Genomic DNA, 27,558 nt, shown 5'->3' with positions numbered 1-27,558 from the left:
CTCAAGCTCTCCTGTCCCAGCAACATAGATAACGTGAACAGTCATAATCTTTTCTCCAGAGAAAATAGTAAAAGCTTTTTCTAATTGTGACATTTAAAAGATACCTTGGCAGGTTCATGGATAGGAAAGCTTTGGTGGGATTCGGGTCAAGTTCAGGTAAGTGGAACTAGCTAGGTTGCTTGGTTCAAGGGGGATGTCAAGTGCCTCTTGCTGCATTGTATTGCTCTATGACTCTGTCATTGGACGTATGTTGTACATGCCGAGGGGTCACTTAATTCCAGAACACATTCCGTCGAACTGAGCATTGGTGGTTCCCACCACAGTCAGCCTGATCTGAGCCATAATCTGAACTGTCAAATGCATTTGAGGCAAATAGAATGCAAACTCTGAAAATAACATACAAATAATAAATAGAGGGGATGTGCCACTGGTCTTTCAGTATCTGTTAAAGTAGGAACATTCAAAGAAACTCACTGCAAATGACACTTAGTTTGTCTTTTCTATTTACAAAAGTTAAATCCACCTGGTATTTATTAGAATTTCTGGAACGACCATAAATCCACTGTCTTTTCTGCATCACATAATTTGATGTGTTTTATCACAGTTGCTTTAAATCTTGCGACTCATGTTGTCTTGTTTATAAGTTAGACCTCAAGATTTTAAGATTGTGGATGTGGGAGTGAAATTTCAACGTTCTCTTTTTTCTCCTCAATTGCATGGAAGGAAAAAAAAGCTTTAATGTACACTATATATCATTTATAATGTCATAAAGTATCAACCCTTGTAAAATGTAGAATATGCAATACTTTCTTTCCCAAACATGCCCTTCAAACTATTTGATTTTTTTTAACACATAAATTCCTCAACTTACTCATTTTATCTGTTTTAATCAGTTTGAATACTTTTCCTTTGTCACAGACCTCAATAGCTTACTTTTATGTCTTAATGGATGTCATGGCCTCCTGGAGTTGATACTGGATGAGAATCCATTTCAGCAAGAGTCAGATTGGAGGTAAGCCAAATCCATTTTTCAACTACTGCTTTCTAACTTGAAATATTGCATGTTATTGAATTGAATGCAGTATATTGCTCCATTAAAAAATAAATGACATAATACATGTTCAAGCAGATGCAGAATTTGTATTAATTGCAATGCACAACAGTAATTTGTGTTACTTTAAAGCTGGTATGTGCAAACTTATTTATATTCTCTTTTGATTTCCAGGGATAAATTGAAATGTAAAAATAATTCAAAAGTTTATTAATTTAATTTGTAGCATGTGGTCAAAAGGCACCCTAGCTTTTCCAACAATTGCAATCGAATCCTTTATGTATTAGTTAACCAGCTGAGGAAATAAAAGCAGCCAAGATGTGACTAGTTCTTTAGTTTGATTCTTTAGTTTTGCACCATTCCCTTACTTTAGAATGACAATAAATAGCACGGGGGGGAAAATGTAGCACAATGTGCTCTTAGTCAAATTGAGGCTGCTGTATATAGACTTTGACTCTGATTTACATGCAGAAATATGAGTTATGTGCCCATTGCACACCTGACACTCGAGAATGGTCATGTTTGCTAACCTGGATCACAACCCAAAGTGAGCTGATCTATTCTTGGTAAAATAGATCTTAGAAACAAACAAGCACAACAGTATTTATCACTGCAAGGTAGCTTCATGAAATCGCCAAAGCTCTGTGAGTAAAATAAGCTGGTTCTAGAAATGTTGTAATGATAATGAATAAGACTATTGTTCATGTATGTGTACTTTAATGGACTGGCTTTTAAATAGTAAAGTATATTGAGCGTCTATTATATTGTGCATCCCCATGCATAAAACAGAGAAATGTTAGGGCATTTGGCTAAATCATACACGATCTGAACAACTGCCTAGAAGGACTTTGTGGCCCGATGAGCACAAGTCTGTGGTTTTATGAGGGGATTATGCCAGGAATTGTGACCAGGACTTCAGCTATAACATCCTCAAGCACTGTAAATGCTGTTCAAAAGCCCCTTGTCATTAAATGTTTCTGATAAGCAAAGACAGAAAAACTGTTGAAATTAATTTAAGCAAAAGATAACAGATTTATTTAAAATGTTAAATACTAATTAAATCAGCATAAACAAACAAAAATATTTCATGTCAGCAATCCCATTCAAATGAAAGGTATCCTGCCCCTCAGTTCAGCAGATATGACTATAATTCGGGCTTTGTTTTCTTCGTATTCCTTCTCAGGGATTTAAAATAAAGCTCTCATTGTTAATGCATGAGACAAAGTTTTAACTGTATACTACTGACTGAGTAGTTGTTGCATGTCGGAAGAACTTTGGTTGATTACAATAATTAATAAGGTAATGAAAACTGATGTTTGTTTGTTTACACGGGATGAATCTTCAAAAACTGTGAGGTAGTTGTGTTAAAGTAAACGACTTGCGCTTTGAAAGTTTTTGTATCAAAGACATTTGAAAATGTACGTGGTAACAACAAGTTTACACTGGTTTGTCATTTTCATTTTTGGAAGCATTATGCTGGCTAAAAATGAATGTTTCATAAAAGGGAACTGCTATTATTCAGGACCTTTTGAAAGAGGATCACTTGCTGGAAAATCCAAACCAAAACTCTTTAAAAAGTTGGCTTAAAAATACCCTCAACAGTCAAACCAACAGATAATTTCTGTCACAGAGCAACCAGACTGAACATTGCCTTCAAATATCTTAATCGTGAATATTTTATTGCTTCTTGCTGCAAAAACCAGGAACTCGCCACTTCTTAATGAAGTTTTGGAATATATCTGTACAAGAACCGGCTATCTCTGACATGGAGATTTCTAAATTAATTGTTATTTCGGTTCAGAATAGAGCCAAAGTGTTCAAAATAACTAAGCAACGGCAATGAATGACCAACAACAAAATTATGGAAAATATTTCCAGTTTAATGATCCTTTTAAAAACTCAAGAATCAAGAGGGAAGAAAGGCAAGAGTGTTTAATTGTCATATGTACCAAAAACGAAACAAGTACATTTTTACTTGCAAGAGCAGAATAGATCTGAAAACACAATCTTCATAGATAATACAATAAACAAAAAGCTTGATAAATTAAAAAAATAATGGTATTAGTGTAAAACAAAAACCCAAAGTCCTTTCTGTACGTATAAAACAAATATAGGTAACATTTGCAATGGCATGAAAGATGGCGGCACGGTAGCGCAGCGGTAGAGTTGCTGCTTTACAGCGAATGCAGCGCCGGAGACTCAGGTTCGATCCTGACTATGGGCGCTGCACTGTAAGGAGTTTGTACGTTCTCCCCGTGACCTGCGTGGGTTTTCTCCGAGATCTTCGGTTTCCTCCCACACTCCAAAGACGTACAGGTATGTAGGTTAATTGGCTGGGTAAATGTTTAAAAAATTTTTTTTTTAAATTGTCCCTAGTGGGTGTAGGATAGTGTTAATATACGGGGATCGCTGGGCGGCACGGACTTGGAGGGCCGAAAAGGCCTGTTTCCGGCTGTATATATATGATATGATATGATATGATATGCATGTCTGATTTTACATTGGGAATTCACAGCATTTTCAGCAAAGTACAAATGCAAAAAAATATATAGATTTTATTCTTGTACTTAATATCATTATTTGTCTTGTATGCTTTTTTGTTCTTTTATTTATACTGCTTGATCAGTATACTGTAAACACAGAAATAACTTTTAGACTCATAAAACAATTACGCCCACAAACTATAAAGATGATAGTGTAGTGAGTCCAGACGAGTGGTATTATCCAAATACTTTATTGGTATAAAACCCATGACAAACGCAACAGACTTCTTTCTGGACGAACACTAACTTCACTCACTAATCTAATCTCTAACTAACGTTTGGCGCCAAGCATTTAAATACCTCGCGCTCCCTCACCCCGTGACCGTAACCCAATCCGAGGGTTCTATTACCTGGCCAATCCCTATGTCCCTACATGACCCCCCCCCCAGAACCCTCGAAACCATACCTCAGGGGCGGCCGAACCTCCCGCCCAGAACGTGTACGGAGGGGGGAAACCGATACCCCCAGCGTGACAGGAGGCGGGGTGGACGCCGCCGCTGGAGGCGATGGGGGGTCCACTGGAGCGGAGAGTGTAGGTGACGGGGGGCACTTGATGAACAACGGCAGCCCGGGACCAACCATAGGCGGCGGAGGCCCAAGAGGTGGTAAACTGAGCGCCACTGACGGGACCAGTCGAGCCGCCACAGGCCGGCCCCGGCGCGGCGGCTGAGCCACCGACACGGGGAGGTCCTGGTCCAAATGGGCCGGCTTGAGACGGGACACTGAAACAAGCTCCTGACGATTTCCTACCTGCAAGGTGAAGGTTACAGTCCCCCTTTTGAGCACCTGGAACGGGCCCTGGTAAACCAGCTGGAGAGGGGGGCGGTGGCAATCTTTCCGAAGAAACACGAAATCACAGCTCCGCAATTCCGAAGGAACGTGAACTGCTGTGCTTCCGTGACTGGAGGTCGGGACTGGAGCCAGAGAACCCACCCGTTCCCGGAGGGAGCCCAAGACTGACGTGACGGATGGCGGCAAGGCGGGAGTGGAAGGGAGAATGTCGCCCGGCACCCGCAGGGGCGAGCCATAGACGAGCTCGGCCGAAGATGTGCCCAGCTCAGCCCGCGGGGCCGTACGAATGCCGAGGAGGACCCAAGGCAGCTGGTCAGCCCAATCGTAGCCAGTCAGGCGAGCACAGAGGGACGCCTTCAGCTGCCGATGGAAACGCTCAACCATCCCGTTGGCTTGGGGATGATAGGCGGTGGTCTGCTGTAATCGAGCACCATACAGCTGCGCCAGCGCGGCCCAGAGGGACGAGGTGAACTGGGCTCCCCGATCTGTAGTGATAATAGCCGGGACCCCGAAACGAGCCACCCAATGCAACGCCAGGGCACGTGCACAGGAGGCCGCCGAGGTGTCCGACAACGGGAGCGCCTCCGGCCAACGAGTGAACCGATCAACCACCGTCAGGAGATGAGTGTAACCCCTAGAATAGGGCAATGGACCCACCAAATCCACATGGATGTGGAAAAAACGGGTGGGGGGAACCTCGAATCTCTGGTATGGGGGCTGGACATGACGATGGACTTTGGAGGTCTGGCACGGAATACAGGCGCGTGCCCAGGCTGCCACCTGCTTTCGCAGGCCATGCCAGACAAACCGGTCAGCCACCATGAATGGCCTCAAAAACCTTACGCCGCAGAGCGGCAGGCACCACCGGGCGAGGGCGTGGGAGAGTAACGTCGCACCACAACTTGGTACCTGTGGGGCCACACGCCACCTGCTCTAAACGCAGTCCCGAGGTTGTGGAGGCGTACACCACGGCAGTCCCTTCCAGGCGCTGAGCCTCCGCTAGCTCCTGGAAATCCACATGTTTACCAACCACGGCTACGGAGGGAATGGCCGGCCGGGACAGGGCATCAGCAACGGCATTCAGCCTACCCGCAATATGACGGACATCGGTCGTAAACTCCGAAATGAGGGTTAGGTGCCGCTGCTGGCGAGCCGACCACGGATCAGAAACCTTAGCAAAAGCGAATGTCAAAGGTTTGTGATCCGTGTAGGCCACGAAAGAACGGCCTTCTAAAAAATAACGGAAGTGGCGGACTGCTAAATAAAGGGCCAGGAGCTCCCTATCGAACGCACTGTACTTGAGCTCCGCTCGAGAGAGCTGCCTGCTGAAAAACGCCAGAGGCTGCCAATTACCGTCGACCTGCTGCTCCAAAACCCCACCCACCGCCACGTCTGAGGCATCCACCGTCAGCGCTGTGGGGGCGGAGGAGCGCGGGTGCACCAGCATGGTGGCGTTGGCGAGGGCCTGTTTAACCGCAACAAAAGCCGTCTCCGCAGCTACGGACCATACCAACTCCGCGGGGTTACCCGCGAGACATTGAAAAAGGGGGCGCATAACCCGAGCTGCTGCAGGCATGAACCGATGATAGAAATTGACCATGCCCACGAATTCCTGCAAGCCCTTGATGGTAGTCGGGCGGGGGAAAGAGCGGACCGCGTCCACCTTAGCTGGTAAAGGAGTGGCACCGGCCGGAGTAACCCGGTGACCCAAAAAATCCACCACGGACAGGCCGAATTGGCATTTGTCCGGATGGAGAATCAGGCCATGGTCTTGCAGCCTCTGGAACACCGTGCGGAGGTGGACCAAGTGCTCCTGGACCGAACGGCTGGCAATCAAAATATCGTCAAGATAAATAAAGACAAACGGCAACCCTCGACCCACCCGGTCCATCAGACGCTGGAATGCCTGAGCTGCATTTTTAAGGCCGAAAGGCATCCGCAACCACTCAAACAGTCCGAACGGAGTAATGGTCGCTGTTTTTGGAATGTCCGGCGGGTGGACCGGGATCTGATGGTATCCCCGCACCAAATCAATTTTTGAAAATATTGTCGCCCCCTCCAGGCTAGCTGAAAAGTCCTGGATGTGTGGAATCGGATAGCGGTCCGGCCGTGTTGCCGCGTTGAGTCGACGGAAGTCACCACATGGTCTCCACCCCCCAGACGCTTTGGAAACCATGTGCAAGGGGGAGGCCCACGGACTACTCGAAGGCCGAATAATTCCCAACCTCTCCAAGTTTAGGAACTCCTCTCGCGCCCTGGCCAGCTTGTCGGGTGGGAGGCGCCGTGCCCGGGCAAAAACCGGCGGCCCTTCGGTTGGGATGAAATGGACGACCCCGTGCTTCTCCGAAGGTGAATCAAAACGCTGGACGAGGAGCTGCGGGAAGTCGGCCAGGACCGCATCGAACTGACCGGGAGCCGTGGTAATGGACTGGATAACTAGGCTGGGTGGGGCGGCGCTTGTAGAAGCCTCTGGCCCAGTACCGCGAGGCCGTACATCAGCCGAGGGTTGTAGGCCCCTCCCTCGGACGCCTGCGACCAAGGAAAACGCCCAAAGGAAATCTGCACCCAATATGGCCTGGCCCACATCCGCAACGATGAATTCCCAACGGTAAGTCCTGGACTCGAAGGACAGGGACATAGTCCTTTTACCTTATGTACAGATGGTGCTACCATTCACTGCAATTAGGGGCGGGCCCTTTTCCCCCACTCGAACTTCACAGTCATAGGGGGGCACAATACTTACGACCGCTCCCGTGTCCACTAGGAAGACGATCCCGGTTCTCTGGTCTGTGGCGTAGAGGCGGTAGTTACGGCCAACCGAGACTGCCTCTACAGTCGATCGGCCCAGGCGTTTCCCGGAAACGAACACGGGGATCTACAGCTTCGGGCCTCGCCGCCCCACCGCCGATGGAAAGAACACCAGCCACGCCTCTCCGGCTCTGTTGGTCGAGCCCGCTGCCAATGAACAGGCGCCGCCGCCCTCTCTTGGCGGGCCGACTGCGAAATAGCGGCCGATGCGTCGCTCTCCCGGCCGCACCCCCGACTGCCGCTGGGCCTCGAGACCCGGTTAACGGAGCCGTCTCGGGTGTTGCGCTCCCTAACGAGCGTGTCGGCCTTCTCGGCGAACGCTACCGGATCGTCAAAAGAGACGTCCGCCAACACCAACCTGACGTCCCCAGGTAGCTTCTCCCGAAAGGCTGCTTCGAATATCATGCATGGGTGATGGTCGCCCGCCAAAGCCAGCATCTCGGACATCAACTCCGACGGCAGCCGCTGCCCCAGGTCTGGCAAATGGAGGAGCTTCAGAGCCCGCTGGTTCTGGGCCCAGCCGAAGGTCCGCAGCAGGAGCTTCTTGAGCCCCACGTACTGGTCCGTTTGGGGTGGACTGGTCAGGTATCGGCTGACCCGCGCAGCCACCTCCGCCTGCAGACAGCTCACCAGGTGGTGGTACTTCTCCTGATCTTCCTCCACCTTTTTAAGATGGAACTGTGATTCTGCCTGCACAAACCACAGGTGCGGCTGATGGGCCCAGAACGGCGGTAGATGAATTTCGCCCGCGCTCGCTCCCGCCTGCTGCTGCTTTCTTCCTACGTTCGAGGTCACCAATGTAGTGAGTCCAGACGAGTGGTATTATCCAAATACTTTATTGGTATAAAACCCGTGACAAACGCAACAGACTTCTTTCTGGACGAACACTAACTTCACTCACTAATCTAATCTCTAACTAACGTTTGGCGCCAAGCATTTAAATACCTCGCACTCCCTCACCCCGTGACCGTAACCCAATCCGAGGGTTCTATTACCTGGCCAATCCCTATGTCCCTACAATAGAATTAAAATAATATATAAATATTAGTAATCTCTCATGACTTTAATGGTAGCTTTTTTTTAATATTGTTAAAATATAGCCTAGATTTTGAATTCACTTACTTTTATTGCACAGAAACATCTGTGTCTTCGGTTCCAGGGCCAAATTGTCAAGATAATGCAGTATTGATCAAACAGACTTTTAAAACTGGAGACACAAGAGAGTGCAGATTCTGGAATCTCGAGCAAAAGACAAAGTGCTGGAGGGACTCAGTGGATCAGGTAGCATCTGTGGAAGGAAATGAACGGTGACATTTCAGCTCCAGGCCACTTTCTCAGACTGATGGGGTAGAAGGGAGAAAGCTGATTAAGAAAGTTAGGGGTGGCCAACAACTGGCAGATGATACGTGGGTATTGGTGAGGAGAAGTAATTGGCAGATGGGTGGAGATAGTAACAAAGGCTGCGGTGAAATGGAGGCAAAATGATGCCAGATGAGGAAGGAAGAGGAGCAGAGGAGCATCATGCTGAAAGATATGGGTGAAAGGGGACAAGGGAGGAGATAGATGCAGGATGAAAGTGAAACAGGGCACTTAGAGGATGGGAGATGAGTGGAAGAAGGAGAGGAAAGGAATATGGTGATGGGGATAGTGGGAGAAAGATGTGTCTACTAGGGGATGTGAAGTGGGGTCGGCAAATTTATTTAAAATTGGAGAATTCAGTAATCATGCCATTGGTTTATAACCGACCCAAGCAGAACAGAAGGTGCTGTTCTTCTAGTTTGCATGTGGCTTCACTCTGGCAGTGCAACAGGCCGAGGAGAGAAAGATCAGCATGGGAATGGGAAGGGAAGTTAAAATAGTTCGGCGAAAACAGCAGAACATTTGAAGCTCTCTAGTATGGTTTACACAAGAATTAAATATTAAAGGGGAATTCTGTGGATCTTGGTGAGAAGCCATCAAGTTCAGCGCAGTTTTGGGCAATTTGCTGCACAGCACTCACAAGAGCACTACACGAGGATCTCAGCTCTTAAAGGCACATTTGCCAAGACGAGCAGACTGCAATGTATGTTCAACATTGTGGGGTAGGGGAAACTACATTAGGTCACTAGATTCACCGAGAGGGGCTTAGAAATCTTGGGTAGTAAAAGATATGTCAAGAGCTCGTTGGTATGGGGATTAGGTACAGAAGACCAGCCACGGTTTAAAGGACCTGCTTGGAGCTGGCTGACGTTTTACCTCCTCCAAACCCTGGAGCTGTGTCATAGTAAAATTCACTCCCTCAGAATTCATGCCATTAAAGTTATAAATCTTATCCATATATGCTCAAGCATGCATGCATATGCACATTGACACAAACTGTGAAGCACACAAATATCATCACTCCATTCACACACATAGGCACACGTGCCCCATCCTCTCCCATACAATTCCTATCCCACCAATACATTTCAACTAGCTCCTCCATATTGGCCACGAGAAGCGTAATAATTTCTTAGTTTAGTGTAGTTTAGTGTAATTTAGAGATAAAGCATGGAATCAGGCCCTTCAGTCGACCGAGTCCTCACCGACCAGCAATCTCCGCACATTAACACTATCCTACACATACTCGGGACAATTTACACTTATACCAAGCCAATTAACCTACTAACCTGTACATCTTTAGAGGGTGCGAGGAAACTGAAGATCTTGGAGAAAACCTACGTAGTCATGGGGAGAACGTACAAACTCTGTACAGACTAGCACCCGTGGCCAGGATCGAACCCGGGTCTCTGGTGCAGTATGCGCTGTAAGGCAGCATCTCTACCACTGCGCCATCGTGCCAACCAATCTTAAGCAGAGTATTTATTAAATTAGCTAGTTTTGTTCAAGAAACATCATTCATTAGGACTAATGTAGCCCTTTTAATTTGATAAGCAACAGTTATGCTCATTAACAACTATACAGTTCCATCATCATAAAGATATTTTGAGCAAAGATTATCTGGCTTTGCATAATATTGTGATGCCCACCTGTTTTCTCTCCCAGAACGTTGTGTGAGGTAAAGAAGCAAGAAAGCAGGCGAGATAGTCAGGGTTGGGGAAAGGTGGTTGAGGCACAGTCTGTATATATTTATTGCCCCAGAAGACTCAAATTAGTACTGTGATTGGAGTGTTTTCATGATGAGGCTAATGCAATGTCAGACCAGTTTTTAAAATGGGAAAGATTCCATGGTATGTAATTTTTTTAGATATATGTCATAATTTTTTCTAGTATTGTTTACAACAAGGCAGTTTAACATGGGCAGAGATGAGTCATATTGGAGTGGCAGCTATTGGTATTACTGTGCACCCTACCTTGTTATACCCTTGGCGCAACCTCCATATTATTCTAGTAAAGATTCCGTATGACCTCCATGCAACGTTAATTCTACTCTTATGATGCTTATCCTCTATTTGTGTTGCTTGTGCAATACCTATAATGGTCAATTGAGAGAATCAAATTCGTAAGAGGCAGAGAAATACGAGCAAAATGAAACGATCAAATTCAATATGCTTTCTCTTATCTAGGAGTATCCCTTTAAGCAAAGAATGAAAAAATGACAGGAATCATTAACAGAGTGAAGCTTACACAGGGAAGCATGACACAAATTGATCAAATGCAGTTGTTGCAAGCTGGTGGAAACATGGTGCCTCCACTGCAGAGAATTCATCAGTTCTTTTCCTTGTGTATCTTGAAATGCTCAGTTGTTGCAATGGCTAAAATTAGACCACAGACAGAGTCTTTTGAGGGATTTCTCATTGTTAAACTGTGATGGATTTCTATCCTCTGAATTTGCCGAACTATTGAATGCCAATCCACAGATAATATTGTTATCGCTCTTGGGTGCTGTGACTACATTGCTAATTAGCCATCATTGATATTGAGCAGTAGTCCACAGCGTTTAGGATTTGAACAAGATTTAAATCTGTAGAGTGGGATTGATCGGAGAAAAGCATATATTGTGTAGAAGTCAGAGATTTTCCATCGGATATATAGAGATATTTATAAATTATTTCAGGAATTCAATCATTAATATGTGTTAAACTTAATGTAGATGGACAATCGAAGCAAGATGAAGGGAATGTTACATATCGTCTGGACTCTCCTGCATGATTATTGATTTGCTATGTTGGTAACGAGCAATGTGTGGAAAATGTCATTTGGTTTACCTTAGAGAAAGTGATTTTGCAAGATTTTTTACAAAAACTTTCCCTGTGTAAGGAAGTCCCTTGCAACCCTTGTGGGCAGTGCATGTTTTGCCTGTTCAGTAGAGTAATGAAGCTCTGGATCTTAACTAAAGGTTTCACCAGGTGGCTATGTTCTGCCTCCAGTTCTAGTTGCTGCTGTTCTACAGACTATCTTGCTTTGAAATACTGGTCCCAACTGTTGCTTGGACTTGAAACATGAAGGAGAATGCATTGGCTTGTCTGGCAAGATTATATAACATGCAATACACAATGATGTAGCCTGCCTTTGCTTGGCATACACTTGAATGTCCTTCTGGACTGATGCAAAGAACAACATCACATCTTTAGGAAACCTCTGACAATTTCCATTTTGGTCCTCTTACTTTGGTAGCTCTCATAATACCTGCCGTGTTGCTCCAGTTGTATACACTAACGAGGAGCTAATAAGCATAGCCAAGAATCCTTGTTCCTCAGGATCCATCTTTCACTCGGCGTTAGTACGCTTTCCAGATAAAGTATCCAATATCAGGCACATGTCCTTTGATCTTGCATATTATGTGTGAAGTTACTGTTCATAAAAAGCTCCAGGTTATTAATCGGAGAGCCCATATTGACAATAGTGCAGTTAATAGCTGACTGCGTTTGTGGGATGCCATCAAAATTGGGAAATCACAGTGTCAACATTCCTCGCTGAAATGAAGGAGCATGAAAAACATTTATTTTGGAGTGATCTCTCTGAAGCAGTAGGGAGCAGTGGGAGCCTTGGCAGTAATCCACCGTGGCCAGTTGGGAACATCATGCCGTGAAGTTGAGAATTGTCATGACTAGGACCTTCACAGGGAATCCAATCCTGCACAAACCTGTGATTAATAGTCTCCTCAGAGAATTTCACAGTGACAAGTAAAATGGATAAAGGAGAGCCAGTGGATGGAGTGTATCTGGACTTTCAGAAAACCTTTGATAAGGTCCATATCACTGGATGGATTTAAGAGAGAGTTAGATAGAGCTCTAGGGACTAGTGGAATCAAGGGATATGGGGAGAAGGCAGGCACGGGTTATTGATTGTGAACGATCAGCCATGATCACAATGAATGGTGGTGCTGGCTCGAAGGGCCGAATGGCCTCCTCCTGCACCTATTTTCTATGTTTCTATGTCCCACACAGGAGATTAGTGGACAACATTAGAGCACATGGTATTGGGGGGCAGGGTATTGACTTGGATAGAGAATTGGTTGGCAGACAGGAAACAAAGGGCAGGCAGTGGCGAGTGGAGTGTCGCAAGGCTCGGTGCTGGGGCCGCAACTATTTACAATATATTAATGATTTAGATGATAGAATTAGAAGTAACACTAGCAAATTTGCAGATGACAAAAAGCTGGGTGGCAGTGTGAACTGCGAAGAGGATGCTAGAAGGTTGCATGGTGAGTTGGACAGGTTGAGTGAGTGGGCAGATGCATGACAGATGCAGTATAATGTAGATAAATGTGAGACTATCCACTTTGGCGGCAAGAACAAGGAGGCAGATTATTATCTCAATGGTGTCAGATTAGGAAAAAGAGAAGTGCAACAAGACCTGGGTGTTCTTGTACACCAGTCACTGAAAGTAAACATGCAGGTACAGTAGGAAGAAAGCCTTCATAACGAGAGGATTTGAGTATAGGTCCTTCTGCAGTTGTACAGGGTCCTGGTGAGACCACATCTGGAGTATTGTGTGCAGTTTTGGTCTCTTAATTTGAGGAAGGACATCCTTGCTATTGAGGCAGTGCAGCGTAGGTTCACGAGGTTAATCCCCGGGATGGAGGGACTGTCATATGAGGAAAGATTGGAAAGACTGGGCTTGTATTCACTAGAATTTAGTATGAGAGGGGATCTTATAGAAACACATAAAATTATAAAAGGACTGGGCAAGCTAGATGCAGGAAAAAAAAATTCAAATGTTGGGTGAGTCCAGAACCAGGGGCCACAGTCTAAGAATAAAGGGAAGGCCATTTAAAACTGAGATGAGAAAAAACGGTTTCACCCAGAGAGTTGTGAATTTGTGGAATTCTCTGCCACAGAAGGCAGTGGAGGCCAAATCACAGGATGAATTTAAAAGAGTGTTAGATAGAGCTCCAGGGGCTAGTGGAATCAAGGGATATGGGGAGCAGGCAGGCACGGGTTACTGATTGTGGATGATTAGCCTTGATCACAATGAATGGCGGTGCTGGCTCGAAGAGCCAAATGGCCTCCTCCTTCACCTATTTTCTATGTTTCTATGTATTTCAGTGATGACTGCCTTGGGAAAACCAAGTGCTCGATTATATTGTTCATCACAGCAATTCAGATATGGTGTGATCTCTCAGGAATTTGGGTGTAGGTTCTTCACTGAATGAAAAGAAAGCATGTTGATTTAAAATATATCGACTGAGATCTTGAAAAAAATGCAGAGGCAGTGAAGCGCTTAAGACGGGCTGAGATCATTGAAATAATTATCCTGTTAGATAAATAGTGGCAGAGAAAATTTACAAGGCATGATTAGTAAGTTGATACTAAAATAGGTAGTATCATAAACATTGGAGATGATTATCAAAAATTACAGAGGGATCTTGACCAGTTGTACTGAGCAATGGCTAATGGAGTTTAAGTGAGGTGTTGCATTTTGGGAAGTCAAACCAGGGTAGAATCTTCACGGTGAATGATCAGGCTCTGGGAGGTGTTATAGAGTAGAGGGATCATGGAGTGCCAGTACATTGTACCCTAAAGATAGTGTCAGAGGTACATAATGTAGTAAAGAAGGCTTTTGGCATGCAGGTCTTCATCATTGAGGTAATTCAATAGAGAAGTTAGGACATTATGTTAATGAGGTTGCACTTGGAGTATTGTGTTCAGTTTGGTCACTCTGCCAGAGGAAACATGCCATTACGCTGGATAGAGTGCAGAAAAGATTAAAGAAGAATGTTGCCAGGACTCAAGGGCCTGAACTATAGGGAGAGGTTGATCAGGGGAGAACTCCAAGCTGAGGGGTAATCTTACAGTGGTGTATGAAATAATGAGGAGAATAAATCGGGTAGATGCACAGTCTTTTTTCCCAGGGAAGGGGACAAGAACTAAAGGGCATAGGTTTAAGATATGAGGGGAAAGATTTAAAAGGAACCAGAGCAGCAACTTTTTCACATAGAGGGTGGTGACCATATGGAACGAGCTGTCAGGTGAAGGCAGGAACTATAAACAGATTTAGATAATAGATAATAGACAATAGACAATAGGTGCAGGAGTAGGCCATTCGGCCCTTCGAGCCAGCACCACCATTCAATGTGATCATGGCTGATCATTCTCATTCAGTACCCCCTTTCTGTCTTCTCCCCATACCCCCTGACTCCGCTATCCTTAAGAGCTCTATCTAGCTCTCTCTTGAATGCCTTCAGAGAATTGGCCTCCACTGCCTTCTGAGGCGGAGAATTCCACAGATTCACAACTCTCTGACTGAAAAAGTTTTTCCTCATCTCCGTTCTAAATGGCCTACCCCTTATTCTTAAACGGTGGCCCCTTGTTCTGGACTCCCCCAACATTGGGAACATGTTTCCTGCCTCTAGACTTTCAGACAGGTACATGGGATGGAAAGGTTTGGAGGGATTTTGGTCCAGCGAGCTTAGATGGGGCATCTTGTGCAGCTTGGATACGTTGGGCTGAAGGGCCTGTTTCCATGCTATGTTTCTAAATGACATGAAAAATATTCTTACATTTTTTTCCAGAGGTTGAATGGAATTCAGCAGAGCCATCAAAAAATTACCCAGTGCTAGAAAGTCCGAGGAATGAGAACCATATAAAAATTGAATGATATCTATGAGGGGGACGATGAAAGGGAGGCCAGTTTTTATGAGAACCAATGCAGAGTTTACAGTGCCATGGGAATTTAAACCATAGCTGGAGGGAACTGGTCTGCAGTTTTCAGTTTTAAATTGAAAATGGTGAATTATACTGATGATCCCATGGTTTGAGATCAGGACAGGGAATGGGTGACAGCAGCTACTGCTGCCATTAACATAAATGAACACGGTCAATCTAGAGCAGGAGGAAGTCTGGCCGACGTAAAACTTATTGGTACCTTGACAGGAGCTGGAGGAAGCAGAAGCAATTGAAAAGAATTTATGGAGAGTTGGAATGGAGTTGACAGTACCATTAAACTTCAAAGCACACTCGGAATGGAACAAACAGGGCTGATGACAGATTTTTTTCTAACAGAATTCCGATGCAAACACAGCATTATTCCAAGTTTAAATGTTGTCGTTTTATTTAGAATGTTTTAAATTCGCACATAATTCCAAAAATATGAAGTGAAAGTTATAAACGACCAACGCCAGTAAATTTAGAGGTTGTTTATGGTTGGTAACAAAGGTGTTAGATTTCCATCTTGTGGCAGAATGCCTGTATCTACATTATTACAGACACTGTTTAAACGGAGCATCCCACTGCTCTGGCCCCAAGCTTCCACTGATTGATGAGTTTTTTCTGCGCTGGCTATTTTTGCTAAGCTTGAAGTTTCTACTAAGCTTGCTGTCTGCGTGCCCTCGAAGAATCCTCTTCCCTGGTGCGGCTCGCCTGGTACATAAAGATGGGTCGGTTAGTAAGTTTGTAGATCACCAAAATTGATGGAGTTGGGATCAGTGGGGAAGTTTGTCAAAGATCAGCTTCAGAAATGGGCAAGAAACTGCAGATGGAGTTTAATCTTAGCAAGTTTGAGGGAGCTTGAATGTAAGGGCAACGTATACAGTTAATGACAATATTGATGTATGGAGAGATCTTTTGATCCAAGTCAATAACTCCCTGAAAGTGGCAACACAAGTGGATAGAGTGGTAAAGAAGGTATATGGTATGCTTTCCTTCATAGGTCAGGGCATTGAGTTTAAGCATCAGATAGCATCAAAGGCCAGAGGGTGTAGGTTTAAGGTGAGAGAGGCAAAATTTAAAGATGAGCAGAACAAGTTTTTTTTATACAGAGTATTGGGTGTCTGGAATGCACTGTCAGAGATTGTGGTGGAGGCAGATGCAATCGTGGCTGTAACGGCAACTTTAGTCTTCCCAATGAAATCCCAAAGCTTATCATTGATGAAGGAGGGGAGCGATATTTCTTGATGCAAAAACCACAACAGAGAGATCTTCACGATGCTTCAGTTTAGTTGGTCACTTATTGAAGTAACAACACAAAATTAATTAGTATATCTCCCGTCGTTAACTTCTGGTAAGAACTTAATATCTCACGGTCACTCCTTCGTATCCTGTTACTGACTTGCTAAAACCTTAGCAGGCTCCTAATATAACTACCGCATTACGTAAGTGCTGGCTGAATTATACTCATTATCTGACTCCTCCCCTGGCTCCTCCCAATCCATATATGTCTAAAAATAATACCACAGGATACAAAATAATATAATGTGCTAAAATAGCTAAAAAACACAAAATGGCTCCTACAGTGGCATTTAAGAGGCTTTTAGATAGGCATATGGATCTACAGGGAATGGAGGGATATAGATGCATTCAAGAGAGAGCTAGATAGAGCTCTTAAGGATAGCGGAGTCAGGGGGTATGGGGAGAAGGCAGGAACGGGGTACTGATTGAGAATGATCAGCCATGATCAATTGAATGGTGGTGCTGGCTCGAAGGGTCGAATGGCCTACTGCACCTATTGTCTATTGTCTATTATAGATCACGTGCAGGCAGAGGAAATTAGTTTCGCCTGACACCATGTTTGGCATGGACATTGTAGGCTGAAAGGATTTTTCCTGTGTTGTATTGGTCTATGTTATATGTATTTAAATCAACTTAATTAAATATTTTTGTAATATAAAACCTTGTAGTTGTACTTCTTCCCACAGCCATTTACTCTCATTAAAGCCTGTAGCCCACTAATTTGTGCCAGGTTGATTGGACATATTTTCCTGCATAGGTGCATTGGAATTGATGAAATTTTGTGGTGCCTCACTGGATTTTCTGAGGAGTCCAATGGCTGAGTAAAGTTCAGCAATCAGCTGATTTGAGGTTTAGGACTTATATCTTTTTTGTAGAAGTCCTGAGATTTTGAACAGTGAAATAAGTAAAAGCTAAGTTCTGAACAGAATTGTTGGCTGTAAAGCGCAAGATGGTTATTGATGTCCACACATAATTTCAGTTAAACGTGGATGAAAAACTGAGACCAACAAAAAAGGTTTATATAGTTGGTAAGTGAAGATTTTGTAAAGATGTAATTTGCACATAACTTTTAAAACCATCATTTGGAACAGAAATCTAATTTACACATGTTTTTAGTGTCTGTGCTAATATCATTAAGCTGGAAAGAGTACAGAGAGGATTTATGGGAATGTTGCCAGAACTCGAGAGCCTGAGCTATAAGGAGAGGTTGGGCAAATGGGACTTTGTTACGAAGTGTTGGGTAAAATCAAGAGGGGAATTGATTGAGTGAGTGCAAGTGTGGGTTATTGTTGGGTAGAGGAATCAAGAATCAGAGGACATATGTTTAAGTTGAGGGAAAAAAAATTATAGGAATGCAAGGAGCAACATTTTCACTTAGAGGATGGTAGGTATATGGAACAAGCTTTCTGAGGAGATAGTTGAGGCTGGTACCATAACAGCATTTAAAAGACAATTGGATGGGTACATGGGTAGCAAAGGTTTTGAGGGATACGTGCTAAATGTGGGCAAAGGGACTAGTCTAGATGGGGCATTCTTAGTTGGCACAGATGAGATGGGGCCTGTTTCCATGCTGTATGTATCTATAACTCTATGACTAATTCTGGCCAGTTTGGTAACATTTATTGACATCTACTTAGATTCATAGTCATACAGCATGGAAACAAGCCCTTCGGCCCAACTTTTCCACACCAGCCAACATGTCCCAGCTACACTAGGCCTACCTGCATGCGTTTGGCCCATATTCCTCTAAACATATCCTATCCATGTACTATCCATATCCTATCCAATGTTTCTTAAATAGTGTGATAGTCCCTGTCTCAACTCCCTCCTCTAGCAGCTCATTCCATATACCCACCACCCTTTGTGTGGGAAACTTACCCCTCAGATTACTATTAAATCTCTTTCCCTTCACCTTAAACCTTGTGTCAAATAAATTATTTTTCGACAGTAATGAAGTATGTCAAAATCATCCTAAGTTATAACAAAGGTTAAAAATATATATTTAAATAGGGGTACCATGATATTTTTTTCCAAGAAGTGTAAGGAGAAAAATAGGGCATTAGACTTAAAGCAAAGGAAAATGTAAAATTTAACTTTTATAAATGGCCATTTTCGCTAAAATTCAGCTAAGTGTGTTTTATTCACATTATCAATCAAATATAGCATTCTAAACGTATTGAGAAACTTGAGCCTTTTTTCATATTGATGAACACGTTGACAGGTCATTTACAAGGACATTTAAGTTCACTATAGTATTCCTGTTGCTCTATTTTTCTTCCAGATAATTATTCCTACACTTTTAAATATTAAACAGAAAATTGACACGTTATGGCACAAAAAAGAATATACTGCACTTTATTCCCCAGCAACACATAATTTAGTACTCAGAGGAATGTAACAACTTATATTTTTTCTCTCACTTTAAATCTCACTTGTGAGCTGAAATGTATAAGTTTCTGACTTAAGAGCATCATTTTTTTTCTACTCTGAAGTGGGCAACTTCATTGAAAGTTTACAATTTACTTGACCATATTTTAGACATCGAATTACAAAAATATTTCATCTTTCACCTCGATTTATATTTCAATCAATAATTATCCTAGAGGATTATGATGTGCATTTTTGCATAGTGTAATCCTAATGTTCAATCTGATGTTCAATGTTGAGAATTTACATAAGGTGATATACAGAGAAGTGCTGAATTTGGGTTGAAGGCAACCATTCACTATTAGAATTACTCAGCATTAAAATACACCATCAATCTTTTAATGTTACTTTTCTATATTGCTTCTTTCAGATGTTCAATCCTAAAAGTACTGCCAAACTTGGAGGTGGTGGATGGTGAGAGGATTAGTTCCACTGATGAAGCTTATGCAAGGAGGTTTAACAAACCTTCAGCAGGGAGTTTCATGGCTCTGTGTCAGACCCAGCTTCAGGACTTTGAGTTATTACACAAGAGACATAAAGCTGAACTGGAGTAAGTCTCTCTTTTCACATTTTGTCCGCTTTGACTGTAACATGAGGCCCTGCCTCTTGCAACCACATAGTTTTTTGACACATATGTTGGTTTGATTAAAGAATTGCACAAAACAGGAAACAGGACAATTTAGTTTAAGTATTTTCCAGTTTTAATATATCAACACTAGACTTGAGATTTCCACTGAGGTTGGTTCCGGTATGGGTTTAAATGAAATTCAATACGCAGTAAAACTGTCTCATTGGTGTACTGGTATTTCTGCACCATCTTTCAATTACCTTATATCATTGTGCCCAAACAAATGAATAAAAATGATTGGCATATTTATAATAACTTGCAATTCATGTTATAACTATTAAAGAATCAAAATTTCCCAAAGCACCTTGCTGAATCACAAGCAGGCACAATAGACATATATTTAAAAGTGAATATATTAGAAGGGTTTAGTAAAATCTTAGTCAAGAATGTAGGTTTTAAAAGAAGAGGGGGAATTGAAGGCAGAGATTCATGAAGAAAATCATAATTATCATCATAATCATACTTTATTAGCCAAGTATGTTTTGTAACATATGAAGAATTTCATTTGCCATACAGTCATACCAATAAAAAACAACATAACACAAAATACATTTTAACATGAACATCCACCGCAGTGACTCCTCCACATTCCTCACTGTGATGGAAGGCGAAAAAAAGTTCAATCTCTTCCCTTCTTTGTCCCGCGACTCAAGATTCTAACTAAAAGAGGTTGCTGTGAAACAAGTCGCAGAAAAACTTAAAGGAATGAAAACAAACTTTCCATGATCATAGTCATGAAGGATGTCAATTTACTTCTGTGGTGGGCAAGGATGGGCAATTTCTGAAATTTGAATTTCGCAAAATGGTATAGCTCCCTTGAATATGAGAGAACATGAGGATATCGTATTTGAGGGTGAATTTATTGAAGAGGAGTTGTTGGCAACTGTATTGAAAGAGGAATGACACAAGAGGGCGGGTAGAACTTTTTTTCGCATCATCTGACATGGAGCCAAGGTGGCAATCATTTTCGTGGGAATGAATCTAGGGAAGAGACAGTAGCTTTCATAGACAAGATGAACATGATGAGGATGTAAAGGGAGAAAGAAGAAGAAGAAGATTTGATTTGTAGTCTTGATAAAGGAGAGCCTCTGAAAAAGCTTAACTTTGCAAAGAAGAATGACCATCCCAGTGTCACACAGATCTATTAGATTCTTCCATGAGGAGATGAGTTTAGAAATGGCCTGGTCACAGGTTTAACAGAATTATTTGTAGTGAAAAAGTAAAGGAAGAATAAACAAAGATAAATTAAAAAACGTTATCTCTCTAGGATGATCATGGTTGCACTTTTGGAAAGTGAAATGTTTGAGGTGGTCCTACTGACCTGTTGATAAATGGCTGTGGTGATTCTGTGTCTCATGTGGGGTTGAGAGGGTAATTTAGTCTTTATTTGCATTCCCACACTGGAAAATGTCTTATTTTGTTCTCATTTACTATGATACCCTTTATCTTAGTGAATTCACCGATAAACCAGCACAGTGCAGATCTGCCTGCTAACTTATGCACCCATAAAAGAAGCAGCACTACAACATGTTATTAACTTTGCTAAGTTGGAAAGTTGCTCAAGATCGATGGGGAGAACCCTAATTCCCCAAAACTGGTGGGTCAGAGGTTGAAATGCATCAAAGCTGAAAAATATCCAGTTTTAATAAAGACTAGATAGGATGTTCGTGGTCAATTCACTTGTGGAAAGTGAGCTGGTTCTTTGATGGAACCTGCACATTGCAGCATTGAAATATGGAACATTCTTCCTTAATCAAAATCTCCCTATGGTTTTTATTCTTCCTACATCATTTCTTACAGACTTCATTGTGCCTGTAAATTCACATTTACTGTTGTTAAAAGGATTACATTACCCACATTGTCTCACCCGGTGATTTAATGTTACAGAATAGACTATTAATGTCTCAACAGCCCAAAGCAAAAATGAACTGCATTTGTTAAAAATCTAAAATGAAACGAGAAAATGCAGGAAATAATCAAAAGTTCCGGCGCAGCATTTGGTGCCTGACCCGTTGAATATTTTCAGAATTTCTGTTTTTATTAAACCTTTTAAAAGAATCAGCTGCATGTGCAGAAACCCATCATCTCTTCCAAGCTATGTGAAATGACATCCTCAGAAACATAAAATGGTGGAAACTCTGAGGTGAATGTTGTACTTGAAACTCCTTGTCTGAAATATCACATAGTGGGAACCTATCTTGAAAATTTGCTGTTGGGTCAGTGCATCCGATTTGCAGCCCCGATTTTTCAAGAATAACTTTACGTGACTGAATTGCTGATATTGCATCCCATCACAAACAGAAAATAGTGAAATGTGCTCCTATTGTACAATCCTGCCCCAACCCTGTCTTTTCTGCAACAAATTGCACCATTTAGATTATTTTAATGATTTTTATTTCCATTTTAATAACAGGTCAAATTCTTTGGAGATTGCCGATACACATTCTCGTCACTGTGAAGAACTGATGCAGCTGGCTGAAGAATGTAGATACTCTCATGAATATGGAGAGTTATATACCATGAAAGAGAAGAAGTACCCCACTGGTCTTGATGAAGATGACCCTACTGGCCATGTTGAAAAACAACACAAAAAGCTGACCATCAATGGTGCTGGTGCAGAAGTAACTGGCCAGAACTCTGACCACATAGTTGATTCTGACCAGGTTAAGGCTCCTGTTAATCACATTTATGGAAACAGAAAGCAAAGTGATCACCCACACACATCTTACCAAGATGCCAAGGATTGTGACCCCAGACTTCTTGCAAACCTGGAAGAAACTGCTATTCCTCTGCAGGATTTCAGAATAAAGAAAGGTCGAATAAATTCTGAATCCATGAGAATCACATCTGAATTACAGAATAAAGAGAGCTTGAAGGGGGGACGTCCACAACAACTTTCAGAGGAGAACATTAAAAAGTAATAATGCAAATAGATGTATTTTAATTTGAGATAATAGTTCAGGAATTTTTAATGTTGTGGAAGCCAAATAAGAGCTTGAGGTCACTTACTCTACAACAGACACCAAACTGACAATTACAATCCACTGTATACGATTACATTTATGCTCCTGTAGTTATAACCCTGTGTGCCTTGCATAGCATGTGGAGCAAGTGCATATTGGAGGTGGTTGATTAATGTAAGGAGCAGGTTTGACTGTGATATTCATATTCTCAGCCACAGGAACATGGATATTTTGATTGCTTCTGCTCTCTTAAACTCTGACTTTTAATATTTATCTTTGTCCCTTACTGCTTCTGGCTTAGTATCTTTGATTCCTTCTGCATAGTTTTCCAGTTTAACTTGGGGCAGGGGGGAGGATCGGCAGAACTGCAATTTATGTGGTTGCAATAATGAAGCAGGACGTACCAGCAGTCAAAGAATGGTTCTGTCTAAAAGGAAACATACAATAAATTTAGTCAGTAGTTTTGTAGACAGGACACTTTATTTTCTAAATTTTAGTAAGCCTATAGAATGTGGGGTTTAGTTTTCCTCATGCGTTGCTTGTACTTGTATGTCTTGTGTATGTTCAATTTTGGTTTATGTATTTAGATGTTCAGTTTGTTCAGTAACCTGCAATTTGCATCAGATTTTCTCTTTACGGGTTCCTGACTTTATTAAGGTATTCACCTTAACTGATTACCTAAATTTACATTTACCGTTTTCAGTCAATTACATTCAATGGTGCCCTCTTCCCTTCAGAACAGTGATTTTTAAAGTGAAAGTAATTTGATTGGTCCAGTGAACTATTTGGTTGAAAGAATGTGTCTAAAATTGTAATGAGGAGAATTTGAAGATTTACAAACTATAATGTGTTTTACAATTTAATAGTCAAAGGGTATGGAGAAAGAGCAGATTAGTTCAGTCATGATCTGATTGAATGTGGAATAGGCACAAGGGGGCATTTTTACAAAAGATTTTAAGAACCTTTGTTATTTTAAGATACTTCCATTATTAGCATACATTATTGAATCTATGATTTTATTCACTAATTTTCAAAATATACATTTATCATTGAGAAAATAAGTTCTTATTGACTCACGACAGCTAATAATGCATTGGTGTATACATTTAGATGATACAAATTCCAAATAATCACAATTAACTTACATTTATGTTAATGCTATGCCACCTATCTTCGAATATCAAACAATATTACTCCTTGAAGATTTACAGTAATCTGATGTAAATTTCAGGAATTTTAGCAGAAGTTCAGTAACACATTTTCGATTTATACACCATCCTTTAATGTAACAAAACATTCCCAATGCACTTTACAAAAGTGTAATATGGCAAAAGTTGACATTCAGCTGAAGGAAAAGTAGTATGATTAAAACATTAGTCATAAAATATCTTAAAAGAACATTGGAATGGAGGAGACAGAGTTGGATAAATTTAGGAAAGGAATTATGTCTTAGAAACCAGGTGAGTAAAAGGTAAAAAAACCAAATAAGGCCAAATTTGGAGTGAAACATTGTTTAGGATTTGTCTTTGGAAGATCGAATGGCAAAACTAGACTAATGATGGTAGCAATGACTGGTAGAAAAAACTTGTTTCACGTTTTTGATTGAACTGATGGTTTTAATAATAGTTAAGAATCCATGCATGTTATGGTTATCAGCGAGTTGTCAGACCCTCTGTGATCCACCCACATTTTGTTCTTTAAGTCATGAGATTTTTGTAGGACCTTGCCATTCTGATGCCTGTAGAACCTTTTTTTCCCTGGGATAGAGATCCCAATTCAAGAACTCTTTTTGTGTATGTGATTAGTAAGCTGCTGGATTTCTTGATCATTCCCATTAAACCTACTATTTTTATGGTGAAGAAACTGAAGGGCTCTTCACAGAAGCAATTTATTGCATGCGTCAGAGCAGTCCAAGAATTTTGGTTGTTCTGTGGCTCTTATAATTGGGACTCATTAGCCATTGTCTGTAAAACCCTCTGAGAAGAGCTTTCTTTTTTCTGTTGCTATCATTGCTTTGAGGAGATACTGAAAAATTAAATCCTAAAACGGGGTGGGGAATAAATTCTGACACATATTCACTGCCCCATCTCCCTCGTGGCGAAAATAGGAACATAACTGAGAGACCATAGAGGCACTATAATTATGACTATGGACAATTTTATTTCCTCCAAGAAAGAAGACAAATTTGATAGTAGATACTAGTGGGAAAGTTGTAATAAACATCCCTTTCAGTTGCCATCTTTCAGCAGCTGAGGTATTTCTCCCTGAATACAGTGTGCCTTCTCGCAAAACAGTGGTACAAAGGATATGGTCATCACTGTGTGACAACTCCAATCAGTAAGGATCAATATCAATTGTTCTATGTGGTCTTCATCAATATTACAAAACACTTTGACTAAGTTAGGTGGGAGAGTCCATGGAGAATCCATTAAGATGACAATTTAGTCTCAAGTCTAGATCTGCAGAATGGCACACAAATCCTGATACCAAACAACGGATCTCCAGAGACCCAATCCCAGAGCAGACTGAGGTCATGCAAAGATGTGTCATTGTTCCAACTCTCTTCTCAATCTTTCTTTCTGCGCTATTGCAACTCACTTCCAACACACTTCCTGCTAGTTCATCTACATGATGAATTGCAAAGTGTTCATTCTCCACTGATCCATTCCAGAAATGAGCACTTCAGCCTGTCATTTACCCACAGTATACAAACAGTTGGTGTTCATGTACGCATTAAGAGGCTGAGTGCCAGATCATCATTGACTCATTCACTGAAGTATGCAGGAAAATGAGCCTTGCATAAAGCACCCAGAGAATAATGTTCTCTACCAGCTTGGCCCAAAACATCACCTGTCACTAAAAATCAATAATGGGTAATGTGGATCAGACATTGTTGCCAGGGGTGCAACATGGTGGAGGACACTGAAATGATTTACCAAGAATGGAAGATATGAGGCCAATCACACAAGCCTTGGAATAACCGAGGCTGGACAGACAAAAACATTTGGATAAAGGTTTTATCAACTGCCTGCTAAGGGTAAAGTCAGTGTTATAGAGATGAATGTAGGTGATGGAAAAAAATGTTGAATAATAGGGTCAGGCTGGGAACAGTAAGGAAGGCAATGGTTTGAACAGCCAGCTCCAGGTTTTAAGTGCTTTGGAGATAGAACTAGTCTTGTGGAGGCTGAAATTATGATTTTGTTTTATTCTATGTTTAATACGGTATTGTGGTTCATGCAGTAAAGGACATGAGGCAAAAAAATTGACAACTCAAGGAGGGGTTCAGAAAGATGAGAACTAATAGGAAAAGTTGTAAGTTGTGAATCTCTTTTTAATCATTTATTTGAAAAAGGGACAATGTACATTAATTGACATTTAAACAAATGTAAATGTACTCGAGTTAGCCGAGAGGCTAGTTTTTATCGACAGTCCCTTAGCCTGATGTTGTTAGGCATCCTAGAAAAGAAATACAATACAATATGTCCAATAGTTAAAAACATAGTACATTACCATACAAAGCAATACAGTTAATTAAAATGAGCAGACAAAACCCAAACAGCAGATGTAAAAATACAGTGTGAGTTCAGGCTTAATTTAAGGTTTAATTTTTTTAAGTTTAAGTTTTAAAAGTCACATTCAAGTTGGATAAAACTAGCATCAGTGTTAACATTCTGCTGTTAAATGCCTTCAAGTGATGTCATTGATATGTTGGTGGAAAAAAAAGTAGGTCACAAATAGTAACTTGGGGTCTCTGATGCTAATAATGCGGATGGAACAAAAAGCTATTTATAAAACAAGTTGTTGGAAGAAAACACTTCTTTGTTAGTTGCTAATTGAAATAGTATTAGTAAAACAAAAATACTATTGTTGGCTGATAGATTTTTTCTAATTGGTCCATATTTTCTCTAAGCATATTTGGAATCACTTTATAAGTTAGCAGCTAAAAAACATGTGATATTTTATTTTTAGTTATTTATTTGCAATTTTCTCTGATTAACAATATGTTTCCTTTGTATTGACAGCTACGCGGCTACTGTCTTGCAATCCCACTGGCGAGGTTACATCATTCGTAGAGATATTCTTGAATACATGGTATTTCATAATGCAGCTTCAGTGATTCAGAATGCATGGAGGGATTACTGCAACAGAAAGAAAGTTGCCTTCGGGCACTCTGCCGGCAACCCACCTAAGGAATGGAAGTTATTTGATGACAGTGAAGAGGGTAGAGAACGAGCAGTCGTTGTCATCCAGGTTAGAGAAAATCATCATTCCATTGCTTGCTTTAACAAATGTGCTTTCATTTGGGTTTAATGATTCAGAGAAAACATTTCATGCATGCTTATTTAAGATTGTGTGATAAACACAGAGTAATGTGACTTTGGGACTCCAGCACTGGGTTTTCCTTGTGACATTGACTGGGTCTATTATAGAATACTGACTATCATTTGTGAATAACACCATTATCGTTATATCATACATCTGCCAGGAGTGTGAACAAGATTAATCATGATTCTTTATCATCCAACAAATACTATGTTCTTAACATTATATTCATTTTCTTACCAATAATCTTCTATTCTTTTTCAAGGAAATATGTTAAGTTCAAGTGGTGTAATTTGCCCTTTACAAATAGAGACTGGTTTTCATGTCTTTGTGAGTCTCTTTCATTTAGTTCTTCATGAGGGAGTGTTTACCAATATTTTCAGGGAAGCTTCCTGCTATTGTATTAGACGAACTGCTCTGGTGATCTCTCATTCATTCATTTCTCCTTTAGTCCACAGAGGTATTTCAATAGTAACCTTCTGGTTCTTTGGTACAACTTCCATGCTTAATAAAATGACCTTGTTTTTAGCAAGGGCCTCTGCAGTTTCCATTATGGTTTGTCTTAACCATAGATGTTCTATTGTTTGTGTTTCCTACATGAAACAAGGAATTACAGAAGTTGGTTTACAAAGCAAGACACAAACTGCTGGAG

The 27,558-nt window shown here is 41.6% G+C and overlaps 1 protein-coding gene across 4 annotated transcripts in view; it reads left to right on the top strand.

Moving 5' to 3' along the window:
* Positions 1 to 27,558, top strand: part of lrriq1 (leucine-rich repeats and IQ motif containing 1) — a 153,660-nt gene that overhangs the window by 62,262 nt on the left and 63,840 nt on the right. For all 4 annotated transcript variants that reach the window (XM_078417361.1, XM_078417360.1, XM_078417359.1 and 1 more), the window contains 4 exons: positions 919 to 1,012; positions 19,363 to 19,542; positions 22,034 to 22,537; positions 26,606 to 26,834. In XM_078417361.1, coding sequence (XP_078273487.1) covers positions 919 to 1,012; positions 19,363 to 19,542; positions 22,034 to 22,537; positions 26,606 to 26,834 — 1,007 coding nt within the window. The remainder of the gene's footprint in view (positions 1 to 918; positions 1,013 to 19,362; positions 19,543 to 22,033; positions 22,538 to 26,605; positions 26,835 to 27,558) is intronic.

The sequence above is a fragment of the Rhinoraja longicauda genome, chromosome 20 (assembly GCF_053455715.1).
Source record: "Rhinoraja longicauda isolate Sanriku21f chromosome 20, sRhiLon1.1, whole genome shotgun sequence".
In the NCBI taxonomy this organism is placed as follows: domain Eukaryota; kingdom Metazoa; phylum Chordata; class Chondrichthyes; order Rajiformes; family Arhynchobatidae; genus Rhinoraja; species Rhinoraja longicauda.
Note: the sequence above shows the minus strand (reverse complement) of the source record. Positions and strands in the feature narration are given on the sequence as shown.